Source organism: Anomaloglossus baeobatrachus, chromosome 1, assembly GCF_048569485.1.
Source record: "Anomaloglossus baeobatrachus isolate aAnoBae1 chromosome 1, aAnoBae1.hap1, whole genome shotgun sequence".
Lineage (NCBI taxonomy): Eukaryota > Metazoa > Chordata > Amphibia > Anura > Aromobatidae > Anomaloglossus > Anomaloglossus baeobatrachus.
In genome coordinates, this window is record NC_134353.1 from 179,472,294 (window position 1) to 179,485,927 (window position 13,634).

At 41.4% G+C, this 13,634-nt stretch overlaps 1 protein-coding gene across 2 annotated transcripts in view; it reads left to right on the top strand.

Moving 5' to 3' along the window:
• SH3RF1 (SH3 domain containing ring finger 1) overlaps positions 1-13,634 on the top strand; it is a 211,547-nt gene that overhangs the window by 185,734 nt on the left and 12,179 nt on the right. For both annotated transcript variants that reach the window (XM_075347241.1, XM_075347249.1), the window contains 3 exons: positions 1,007-1,161; positions 9,977-10,147; positions 10,880-11,148. In XM_075347241.1, coding sequence (XP_075203356.1) covers positions 1,007-1,161; positions 9,977-10,147; positions 10,880-11,148 — 595 coding nt within the window. The remainder of the gene's footprint in view (positions 1-1,006; positions 1,162-9,976; positions 10,148-10,879; positions 11,149-13,634) is intronic.

Sequence of the window (13,634 nt, forward strand, 5' to 3'; positions counted from 1 at the left end):
TCAGGATAAGATCTACTCCTTGTATTACAGATCTGAGTATAGAATACCTATAAGCAGAACTTTTCTGGGCCAGAATACAAACTATGTAATAGTGTCCCCTAATAATCACGCTCTATACATAATACTAATTACACTGGGTGTGGCAAGGCTATCAACCCCCTATGGCTCCAGGGCTGGGCGTCTCTGCAGATTTAGCATGCCCTGTAGTTCTATCTGTTCCTATTGTATTGGTACCTATAGTGAGTATGTTCTGTATAGGATCACCTCATCAGTCCGAAGTATTAGAAGGATAATGGATGGCTGCTACATTTCACGAGAAAATTCAGTTTTTATGCCATAGTTTAAGTCTACTTAAAGTGAATTTTCTCAGTTGACTCCTCATAACACCTGATAGGAATCTTTCTTGTAAGTATTTCTTGTGTAATGAAAATCCACACACTGAGTGGGTGCAGTCTATGTTATCCAGGGATTGTTACTTGTGGGATTTTGTGACAGAGAAAGCACAAAACTTCTACATGGACACTTGAAATGAAATACTGCACTTCATCTCCACCATTATCTTCTCAGCATACAAGATACAGAACCTATTAGGGTATGGCACGCAATGTCTCTTAGGTGGATTCCGCCTAAAAAACTGCTAAAAAAAGCCAAAAAGATTGAACGTCTGTCAATGTCAGGACAACTTTCGTTTTTGTAACTTCTTTTAACTGCTTCAGGCTTCGAAAGCCATGTAGCGGCTAAAAGAAGTGACCTGACCATTCTTGAGGTGGCTGCCGTCTGAATAAGAAAAGAAAAAGGCCAGAGGCAAAGCCACATGAGCAACGCATAGGATGTCATTGAAGATACTTCAGGAAAAACACCGCCAATGATATGGCCAGGTTGGCATCCAAGACGAAGTGTGCACCTACAATTATGGTTTTCTCCTTCATACAAGCTTATCTATAATTGCCCATAGTAAATAACGATACACTCCATATTTTCAACTCTTCTTCATTTTTCCATTTAGGACATGAATCCTCCTCTCCTCCCTCCTCCGCCCCTGACTGCTGCTGTAATCGTCTCCACGACTTCTGGGGCGACATCTTCTACTGCTGGGCAGAGAGTAGCTGGTGGTCCTGCTGAACAAGTCACACACCTCAGGCCGTCCACTCGACCAAGTGTGTAAGTATTTGAAGGCTGGGTATGTGCTATGAATGTAACACATCTACCATTGGTGATCACCTCAGACTACAACACCCTGATAATGGGACTCCAGGCTTATAATGTTCATTAGTACATCCCCCTCTTCCATTTTACAAGTGACTAGAACTCTCCTACAAACCTTTTATTATTTAACAGTTTGTGATTAATTCAATGGCATCATTTTAAGTGCACTTACCTACATTTACTAACATGGGCGATCTGTATTCCCTCTTCCTCTCACAGTAGAATTCATACACTCTTTAATGACTTAATTTTAGAAATAAAGTGAATTACATCTAATAGAAGACATGTTCTTAGCAAATAAAGTAGATCTATGAGGTCTCTAGTGCTTCACATATGCAAACCACTCACGCGAGCATCGCTGTGCTCGGATATCCTCTGTCCTCAGCCCAGTGAGAGCCGCTTGCAGTGTTTGAATGGCTCACACTGGGGGTAACAACAGCATGATCAGATATAGAGTGCACAAAAAAGAAAAAATTGGAAAAACCCCGGCCATCCACCCCTGGAAGTGTACTGGTTATAGCTGGCTGCATGTGGAAGGAGACCCGAACTTAGTGACTTCCATTGGGGTTCTGGTCAAGTCCAGGTCCCAAACCGAACTTTATGTAAAATCCAGCTGAACCCGCCGGACCAAACTTCCACGGGTCTGCTCATCTCTGTTCAGGATCCAATGTAGATTTAGGCCCTGATTCTGCACCTAAATCCTTACTAGATCTGCTGACATTTCTCATTCAGTGCAAGTGAATGGTGTGTTACGGAGTAATATTCACGCTATGGATATTAAAATGTCCTACATGCTTCATTATTTGTGCAGCTTTAAGATGGAACGACAATGTGTCAGCTTTAGAGATGAGCGGAGTAATGTGTACAACACAACAGCTTATATAAAATCCACATAAGAAAGATGCAGTGGGCGCATATCCCAATATGTGTTTGTCAAAAGTTGCAATATTGTACCCCTGTGTCCTGAAATGAGATAAGGTTAAAACTAAAGATCATTTTTGATATTGTGAAAAATTCATTAACCATGTGAGCCATTTTGAAGAGTTTAGCGCCAAGAAAACATTAGCATATTACCATAACACAAAAAAAGTGACTTAAACAATGGAAATGACTTTATGTATGAGTGATTGTAGCTTTTAGACAGATTTTTACTTGAAAATCTTGAATCACAGTATTTCCGACTCTACACCATAGTACCAAACAAACAAAGTTTCCAAACTTTTCTTCACATGTCCAGAACCTTGTTGTCCTCTCTATCCATGTTGGTTATTTTTTTTATCTTGAAAACCGGGAGATTTTCTTTCAAGTACTTGACCCAGAAAGGCCCACACATGGAATAGATTGAAAGTTCTGTGCAAAGTAATCACTGGAAACCTAATATATTACTTTTTGAATAGAAACGTACCTGTTCAAGACCGTTCTGCCTGCCTAGGACGACTATTGTCTTTTGTGTCCTGGCCGATGGTTTGTGTTCTAAAGCTGAGCCATATGGAGGCTATCGTTATTATATAAACCCTTGGAGGAGACCATCTGGCCTCTTATGATTCAAGGGGTATAATATTGTGCAGATTAAGCATTCACAGTCTTTAGATATCCTAGGTCATTTATTTTGTTTAGAAGACTCATTTTCAAATACCATATTAAACATTTTCATGGTCAACACCTTCATCTAAAGGGGGCTTTACACGCTACGACATCGCTAATGCGAACTCGTTGGGGTCACGGAATTGGTGACGCACATCCGGCCGCATTAGCAATGCCGTTGCGTGTGACACCTATGAGCGATTTTGCATCATTGCAAAAACGTGCAAAATCGCTCATTGGTGACATGGGGGTCCATTCTCAAAAATCGTTACTGCAGCAGTAACGAAGTAGTTCCTCGTTCCTGCGGCAGCACACATCACTCCGTGTGACACCGCAGGAACGAGGAAGCTCTCCTTACCTGCCTTTCGGCCGCTATGCGGAAGGAAGGAGGTGGGCGGGATGTTACGTCCCGCTCATCTCCGCCCCTCCGCTTCTATTGGGCGGCGGTTCAGTGACGCAGCTGTGACGTCGCTGTGACGCTGAACGAACCGCCCCCTTAGAAAGGAGGCGGTTCGCCGGTCACAGCGACGTCACCGGGCAGGTAAGAAGTGTGACGGGACTAGGCGATGTTGTGCGGCACGAGCAGTGATTTGCCCGTGTCGCACAACAGATGGGGGCGGTACCGATATTGCAGTGTGTAAAGCGGCCTTTAGTCAGTGGAAAGTGACTGTGAAGGACGTCTTTTGCTTTGGAGCATTTGGCACATCTGTTCATTACATAACCAGCCCATTGAATTCCATGGGCACTGTGTGATCCTAGATTTACCCTGGAGTGGCACTGCTGATTTTTCCCCAGTCGCCCTTGGATAATCTTTTCTTTAGGTAGTGTTTTGAAGCCCCCAAAAATATCCTAAGTAAATTAAAGGGACTATCTAATTCTTTGAAATAGATGACCCATTCTTAGATGAGAGTCCAACTTTCTGCATCTTTGCCAATCAGCTGTTTATTGGGTTACTAAAAGTACATGGTGCAGCATGACAGCTCAGTGGTTAACACTGTTGTTTTGCGGCGCTTGGGTCTTGGGTGTCAATTCCCATCAAGGACCACATCTGCCAGGAGTTTGTATGTTCTCCTTATGTTTCTGTGAGTTTCCTCCAGGTACTCCAGTTTCTTCCCGTACTCCAAAAGGCACACTGATAGGGAACATAGGTGGTGATCCCCAATGGGGACAGTGATGATGATGTCTATAAAGTGTTGCGGATTATAATGGCCCTATAAAAGCAAAAGCATAATAATTCAGAGTTGTTCCACATGCAGTAGCATAAAAAATGAAGATCCCTCATACAGCGAATCTGCAGGGGTGCTAACAATTATCAATTTTAAGGAACTGAAATACCCCTTTAACCCTTAATATGCAGCTTAGAATTTGCTCATTGCCACTGTATATATCGTTGCCATTTTAAAATGGTGACCTGTCATTTCCTCATCCTCTCACATGCTACACAGGTAGGTAACAGAATAAATATCATTAGTTATATATGGGTAGGTGCACAATTATTTTCTATCATACTGGTTTGTACCAAGTTCTCAAAATTCCCCTTTGTCTTGAAATGGTCTTTACATAAAGAAGAGATGTCTTTTAAGCAGCCTCATCAGTTTTCGGCCTATCTCTGGCAGAATGTCCTCGCCTTCCTCCAACCTCTGGCTCAGTCATGTTTCTTCAATCCAGATGTGGAGCAAAAATTGAAGATTTCCCAATTACACGTAGTGCTATTGATTGACCGGCCAAATAAATAGCTTTATGAAATGTGGTCTGATGTAGAGCCTCCATAAGATATGTTCGGAAAGGGGATTACCCTGATTGGATGAGCGTGTTCCTGGTCCATGTGGTTATCATTACGTATGGTGGGCAGACTTCAAAGTCTGTATGTGAATGGAAACACTTGGACGTACAGTACAAATGACTACAAATGAAAATGTTTTCAGTTAAAAAGTGAGACTTATTGTGTCTAGTGTTTTAGTGCTAGACTATATGTTTAGTGATGAAAGAGACGTAGCATGATCTGTGCTGTATTTTTCATAGCTAAGACTTCCAGGTGTTTGGCATGGTGTCCACATGTCCTGCCGAAAGATGCATGTAATGCCGACTTCATTCTGAATATAGGATACAATATATTCATTAAATAAGATTGCTGCATAATAGCTATTTAAGGGATGTCCCATTATAAGAATATACATAATATTGTTAGAAAGTCAGGGGCTATCTGCTCCGTCTACAGGAAATAAGGTTTAATCATAATCAAAGACACAGGTTCTTTACTGTAAGAGCAGGGAGACTATGGACCTCCCTGCCACATGATGTTGTAGTGGTTGATTCACTACAATAGTATAAAAAGTACAAGGAAGCCTTTCTTGCTAAATATAAAATTACATGTTGCGGGTGCTACATTTTGCGATGAGACGTTTATCCAGGGACCTAATCTAAGTGCCATATGTGGAATTGGACAGGAATTTTACCCCTAATATGGGACAATTAGCATCTACCTTACGGGGTATCTGCCTAAAGGCTGCTTTACACACAACGATTTCACTAGCGATCTCGTTAGCAATGTGATACGCCTAAATCATTGTTACGATTTGCCGAGATCGCTCATAGGTCGTTTTGTAGCGGTCACACGTACACATCTCACAAACGACGCTACATCGTGCAGCGATATATTGTTTGACCAAGGCGGTTGTGTGGATGTTGTTCGTCGTTGACAGGGTGTCAAACGTAGCAATATGTCTGCTGCGTTCCAAACAACGAACAATATTTTGAAACTGAATGACGTGTCAACGATGAACGATATTCACCCTATTTGCGATCGTTCGGAGTCGCACGTAGGTGTCACATGCAACAACGTCGCTAACGATGCCGGAAGTTCATCATGAAAACCGTGACCCCGACGACATTTTGTCAGATAAATCGTAGCGTGCAAAGCGGCCCTAACACTGGATCATTACTTTAGGTTATAGGCTGTACTCGATAGATTTGTATCTTTTAACCTGAAAACTATCAGATCAATTGTGGAAATAAAAGGGTTAACATCACGCCTCCGTGCAGGAACAAAAACATTGAAGGTTCATTGAAGATCATAAGTGATTTTTTTTTTATTCTACACGTTTCGGTGGAGTAAAGCTCCTTCTTCAGGGATAAATCACAGATGATTTCCTCCTGAAGAAGGAGCTTTCCTGTTCCAAAACATGTAGAATATAAAAACACTTATGATCTTCAGTGATGATCGATGTTAACCCTTTCATTTCCACAACTGATCTTATTATCTGCTATGGGGATTGCTGCAGCCAGATACTCTATATTCATGCGTCTATAGTACTTGTGACTTTCATAACTACCTCAGGTGAGCGGTACTTGCTCTAACTGCACATTAACTTTACCAGGGTAAGACCCTATGTGCACCTTTTATTTTTCCCACTCCAACAACCTGAAAATTATGAAATGTTAGAACTTACTAATAATGTTCAATTATTAAGAGTCTCCCAATCTGAAAATATCTGCTCTCGGTAGGTTAACTTGAGGCTTGTTCTCCACCCAGCAGAGCATCATGTGTGCTGGCACATTGACAGTATTGTGTGTGAAGAGGTCTGACTCTTTTTGATAGCAAACCCAGCTCCCATTTCTACCAATTTATAGAGAGAAGGAGGCTGGCTCATCTATTGAATTGATCCAGTGAGCCAGTCTTCTTCATACAGAGCACTGGTGACATGTCGACGCAGGATACACTCATGTTTTGAGCACAAACCAGAAGTGGGGCTGCCAAACCAGTGCAGACATATACAGATCGGGTAACCTTTGGTTGCTCTATATTAGTAAAGCTGAATTCACCCCTCCGTGAACCAAGTACTGTGCTTGCATCGCCACATTTGGGCAACCGGTAGGTCTCCTTCTTGAGCTAACTGACTTACAGATAGAGACAATGCATATATAGGTACAGTTGGTTTTACCTGGACATTGCATTTTATTTCAGTATTGAATATAAAATATTGTTTTATTTTTTATTAAAATTATTAATTTCACAATTAAAGGAAGCAGAGATACAATTGTGTCCAAACTAGCAAGACACTATAGTATAGGAGTGACAACCCTAATTATAGAAACCGCTTACAATAATGACACTTTTATGAGCACCACAGCCAGGACAGCTAATTTGGGATTAAATTATGTGCATACATTACACAGCACATGTTGTAGTAAAAATTTTATTCATGGAACTAATCATGAAACGGCGTTCTACTAATTGGGAATTGTTTATTGTCAATCCCACTGGTGAAGTTATGGAAATAATATCCTTAAAAATCCAGACCTCTAAAAAAGATCTCCTAGGGAGGGTGGTCTTCTCAAAGAAGACGGCTAGTATGCATAATATGTGAAGAAACTGGAAATCTGTCCAAATAAGGTTACTCTTATCAAAGAAGTGGTCTTAGGGGAGATGTCATTCCATGTTAATGTTCAGAAAGACTGAAATATCACTTACTCATAAAGATCTGATTTCACGTTAAGCACATGGCGCATTGGGCTGTTTTTAGCTTATTTATATTTAATAGAGCTGAAGGATCTGGTTTCAGGTGACTTTGCCCAATGATGTGACAATTTCTCTATACCATCCTCAGTGCTGCTCATTTTGGCATGATTACTCTTCTGTTAGGATATGTAAAGCAAGAAGATACATATTCAATATCATATATACATGAATACAGAAGGAATGACTGGTAACCCCAATAATAGACTCCCACCAAGTTACACTCGGAAAGTAGAGATCTCTTGGGCTTTTTGAAGGATTATCAAAATTAATCTGCTATGTGCATGGCGGGAGCACAGTAGTCTCCAGTTATTTTAAGAAAATTGTGGCTCTAGGCCAAGAAACTTTGTTTTTGCCTTCTTAAATTTGCAGTGTCATTGTTTTGTTAGCCAAGTAAAGAAAATCCCTTAGAGATCACCTTAATTCCTATATGGCTGCCGAAGCAGACGTTCAGTGCAAGAAATCTACCAAACAGGATAATTTTGGAAAAAGCATGTGACGTTTGTGTAATTGAGAAGGCTCGGTGTGACAATAGTTTATCACATGGTTGTGGTTATATGTATAAACTCCCAGCATTGCCTGAGTGATAAGTGTCAGAAAGGACTTCCAACAAGCCTCCTTATCTGAGCCGGGGTATTTATACAGGTAAAATATACTTTGTACCGTGTTAGCCAGTAGAGATAAAAAAAAAAGTTTGTTTAAAAGAACTGAAGTCCTCAGTGGTTGATACTGGCTAACTGAATGGTAATAATGGTAATAATAGCAAGCTTTCGAGACTACGCAGGTCTCTTCATCAGGCTTAGTATCTACAGTATATACATAGGTATTTATATACAGGGTAAGGGCAGTACATTCAACCTTTTGCCCCCCCCAGTTATGGACAGCCTAGCTACAGATTGAAAGCTATCAGTGGAGCTCGTCAAAGAAGAACAGGCAGTGGTTTTAAACTAGGCTTCGATGATTTCTTATGGATTTCACATTTGTGTTAGGCTAGGTTCACATTTCCGCCAAAATGTATCAGTCACAATCCGCGGCTCTGGTAAACAGCGGAATCCATTTGGCGGATTCCGTTGTTTTGCATAGACTTGTATTAGTGGCGGATTGCGACTGATGACCTTGCTTTGCATCTGCTGCACGGCAGTCAGTCATTTTTGGACTGACCGTTGGGTGAAAACAATGCAGAATGTAATGTTTTTTGGGCCGTCAAAATTAACGCACCGCGCAGGAATTCGTCGCAATCCGTCACGCTTGTAATGTTTGTCTATGGTGCTGGATTCCGTCGTAATCCGTCTTACGACGGAATCCAGCGCTGGATTCCGCCATGCTCTACTGAGCATGCCCAGCATGTTTGGTACACCCACTGGGCTGTCCCAAACACAAACGGATCATGATGGATCCGTCAAAAAACGGACGCACAGCGGATGTAACGGACGTAACGGATCAGTTTGTTCACAGGATTCCTGTGAACGGAATCCTGTGAAAAACACATCCGTTGCGTCAGTTGACATCTAAAAAATGACGGGTCCGTCGCTGACAGATTTAAAACAACGGAAATGTGAACCTAGCCTTAGGAAGTGCCGTCAGTTTTGTCATCTTAGATTACAGGGTCATGCCTTCTGACTGAGCACTCCTTCCCATCAGCTTAAGGTGATTTTTAATTTCCTATTAGCAGGTTCCTGCCTGCCCATAAAATTGCAGGCTGTTCAGCCAGGATAGAGGCATTAGTATGTAGGGATCCAGCCAAGAGATGCGCCTTGACGCTAGCTGCTGGGTTCACATAAAACAGGCCTTTTTATGTGCTAATTGTTTCAATTATTTTTTTTAGAAGTAATGCACGTCCAAATTCCTATATTCAATGTTGTTTGCATAACCTTAGCGTCTCAGAGTGCAGCTGTATATTTGTTAGTTTATAACATCAACGGTTATGTAAATGTATGAAATTCTCATTCAAATTGTCTCTCCAGTAAAGGAGACAAACTCTAGCACAGCGCCACCTATTGGAAGTAGCGATCCTAAAAGTCACAAGTGGATTTTCGACAATCCTTTGCAATATGACTCAGGATATATAAGCCAGATCAGAATCCCAAATTCTCATTGTAATTTTAATGTTCCTAATTGACACGTGATACAGAGTAAAAATGTTCACCTCTAGACCAGATTGATTCATGCATTGTGGCTCCGACTCATCAAGACCGGCGTGACAAACACCAGTATTGATGAGTGGGCATCTTGGGATCCTGCGATCCTGATTCATTAAAAGGCACATGCCTCTATATGAATCTGGAGTGTCTGAAAAGTGGAGTGCACCCTCGCCACAAATCTTACTCCAGAGACTACAGGAGAATTTCTAGAGTAAGGCACGCAGCTCCCTGCTATAAATTAGATGCACTTTGGTGTCGCACTGGACCCTGCCCATTTTGTTGGAGGTGTACGAAAATGGCTCGAATATTTAGCAACGTATCATAGTGTTTTATTTTAGATTTCTTGCGAAACACTCTGATGAATTATGGCCTGTTTTTTCTGTCCTTCTAAAGATCATTAGGGGAAGATCAAATGTATAAGATACTCATACTCATTCCCTTCATTCATATCCTCCCACCCCATGAGTTAATATTGATGGACGTCTTTATTTCCCTTGTACTAACTATATATTACACTGTCTCTTCACAGGTATGTCGCTATCTATCCCTATCTCCCGCGCAAGGAGGATGAGCTGGAGCTGCGGAAGGGTGAAATGTTTTTAGTGTTTGAGCGCTGTCAGGACGGCTGGTTTAAGGGGACATCCATGCACACCAGTAAAATCGGAGTATTCCCTGGGAACTATGTAGCACCTGTTACACGGTAAGTAGGGGACATTGCTTCTTGCCAATTTTTTTTCTTACAAATCATTTCATATCTGTTACAAGAATAATACGAACATTACATGGCCTCATAATAGGAAAAAAAGAAAAATGACGTGCAATATTATAACAAATGTGAAAAATATAGGTTGAGTACCAATTTATCTTGACAACAGTGGGTGAAGCATCTAATCTCCGTCCTGTAGATGTGTGCAGTCTAGTGCTAATTGGCCCCGAGAACATACAAGCTCCAGCCATGTGCTTGGGATCCATGAAATGTTCTGTATTCTACAGCCTTGTGCTGCACACATCTTGAATATCAATAGATTAATTCCCCAAATTTTACTTTTCTTTCCTTTCATTTGCAATTCTATTAATGTTTTAGAGCGCTTCTCCCTGTAACATATTTGATTGAATTATTCATTTTGCTGTAGGGAATGCACCCAAACCATGAACTGCTAACCTAAATCATTGTGATGGAAGAAAACAATGTTTATAGCAATGACAGAATACATTTATTATCTAACTGTATAGGTTTATTATGTTCTCAAGACACTTTATTGATTTAGGTTTTCTTTTTGGTTATGCACAGCATTTGTATATAATAATGGAAATCTTTCATATATTGTACCGTGACGGGATTGTGACTTCAAAGCGCACCTATTAAAATTCAGGGATTACAACACAGACTGTAGAAGAAAGATTTAGTAATTCACAAATTTCACTTCTTTAGGGCATTAACCACTGGGTCACAGGCTAAAGTGGCCATGGCAACAGCAGGAGGGGGCACCCAGATGGTCAACATGGTGGCACCATGCTCTGGCGGAGTGCCCTGCCAGAAGCTACAAGGAAATGGTGTGGACTTTAGCAAAACAGTGAATGCAAATGGTGTCTCCCCGAGTGTTCCAGGAGGACATATCCAAACCAGTCCACAGTCCAAGGTCCTTATCCACATGAGCGGCCAAATGACTGTGAACCAGGCCCGCAATGCTGTCCGCACAGGTAGGACCTTAAGACACATAAGTTCTGGATGAATAAACATCTCCAACATCATGTTTTTTTCAAAGCTGATCATCTCTCGCCTTTTCTTTCTCAGGATTTGTTGAGCCAAAGGGAAAATAAAAAAAGCACCTATCTGTATGAAGTACATACAAGCTTAGCGCCATACCGAGGGGACAATTTATCAGACAGTTTTCCACAGAATTCTGTTGTAAAAATTATTTGAAATGTTGTAACATTTTTGTGTAGCCCGTAAGCGCGCAAACATTTAGTAACTTTATGCCAGTCCACATAGCTCCAGCACCTTTCTGGAAAATGGTCTAAGCTTATCTGGGAAGGGCAGGTTGGACCTAACACTGACTAAAAACACAATTAGGGTATATGTACACGATGGCTTCTAAACGAAGTACTGCATCTTCTCAGCACCTGGGATCCAATTCTCGCCTACATAAAATGACTCTCGGCTCAGAGTTTATAGTCGAGTGTTGTTAGCATGTAGCATCCGATCCTCTCAGGAGGGAACAAGCGCTAGTGTGAACGAACTCTTAAACTGTATTACTGCTACATAGTCTATAGTTCTAAAATGATTTAGTGAACAAGTTGCCAGTTTGTATATGCCCATCTGCCACAACATCTGTATGAAGAATGGAGCCATATTTTCTTGGATTTGTATGTGCAGTATAGTAGACTCTGCAGCTGTCTAATAATGTAATGATGGAGCGCACAAATACAGTGCAGTGTTGTGCAGATACAATAGCCTGGGTACACATAACTGTAATTCTGCTTTATATTATACATCTATTACATTGCTCAGGTGCGGATATATATTGATATACTTAGCGGACTCCTTACTGCATACTTTTATCCTAACTTGTAGAATGAGTAAAAGGATTAAAGTTATGTACTTAAGAGGCATTGCGAGCCCGAAGTACTGGGGTCTAAATGCTTTAGTATTGCCTCTAAACATTGTTATGAGGTTATTGATTGGATTTTGCTTTGCTTTTTTCCTTCTTTTATTCTCCTCTGAAAACTGAGAAGTCTCTTTATGGTCATTGGTAGAAATGTCTGAGCCATCTAGAAAACACATTACCCAAAGTGAAATTGTCAAATCTGTTTTACAACGGGAAAGGGAGCGTTAGCCGTCAGAGAATGCTGCGCTATACATCTGTTCCCGGGCACGTCATTTACAGATCGCTTTATTAAGCTCTATAGGACAAATTGATGAAATGGGAAATATACATATTTTCGCTCTTTAAAATCTTTGTGAGTTCAGTCAAAGGGTGAAGAAAGTATCAGGTTTTACTGTTCCTCTGAATATCGAGGATTTGGATGGTTACTCCACCAAGAGTGAGAATGCAGACAGCAGAGGGGGGCAATAAAAGAAAGCTAAGAAAACATTGTTATTTTCTCCTTTGGTCATTTAAATTTATAAGACTGACTCCTTCTGCCCAGATTGACCTAATGCCTAGGCTCCAATAATAAAAAAGAAAACAAGTGCTGGCATCCCTGGCGCTGCCCTGTAAAAACAAGTGTAATTAGATTAGGCAGCTGGTGATGGTGCTGTGCAGTGTAAGCCGCATGGATCGCACTACCCGTGCTTAATAAACCTGCTCAGGTAATAACGAACAGAGCAAAGCACGAGATTCCCAACATAACAAGCCTTCTGCAGTCTAAGAGGTAGAACGCTGAGAGTAGATTATAGGTTTACCCTCAGTCAGCCTGCTACAATATGACATTCCCATTGCTTGTGTATCGCCAACATATTCCACAGCGCTGTACAGAGATTGTCACATTCAATCACATTCTTGCCCCTAATTGGAGCTCAATATTAAATTTCCCTGGATTCAAACTCTGGTTCCAAGTGCTGAAAAGTAGCTCTGCTAATCTCATACATTGCTAATCTTGAGGGCGCTGAGCAAACTAGCATCATTGCTTCTGTCACAGCTACAGAAAAAACACACAGGCTTTACCTTCAAACATATACATTGATCTATTGCGTCCAAGCAAAAATTTGCAAAAGTGAACATGAGGTTCTTAGTTGAATATTTTGATCAGACTATTTGAAGCCCACTGTCACATCATGGTGAGCCTTCTAGTGGTTCCATGACCTTAAAGGTGCAACACCATGCTTCAACCACTGCCACAGCCATAGTGCATCGGCGGGGCGAGTGACTTGGTGCCCAACAGCACCCATGATGCGAGGCTCAGCCCAATGACACCAGGCCACACCACCCCACATAGACAGCAACAATGGCCACCCAACATCAAGTGAAAAGAGCAAAAAAAACAGGCAGAACCTATCTTACAGTCTCCCAGTTAAAAATGCCTGGGGCAAATGGGAGAAGTGATGGCCCAAAACAGACATTGCATTTGTTCCTAAAGGGGTAATCTGTCTCTGCTGACTTCTTCCTCGAAAGGTGAGTGGGCCAGGGACATCACATCTACAGATCTACAGATGTCTGCCAGATCTTAATAGCGGCAGACATCAC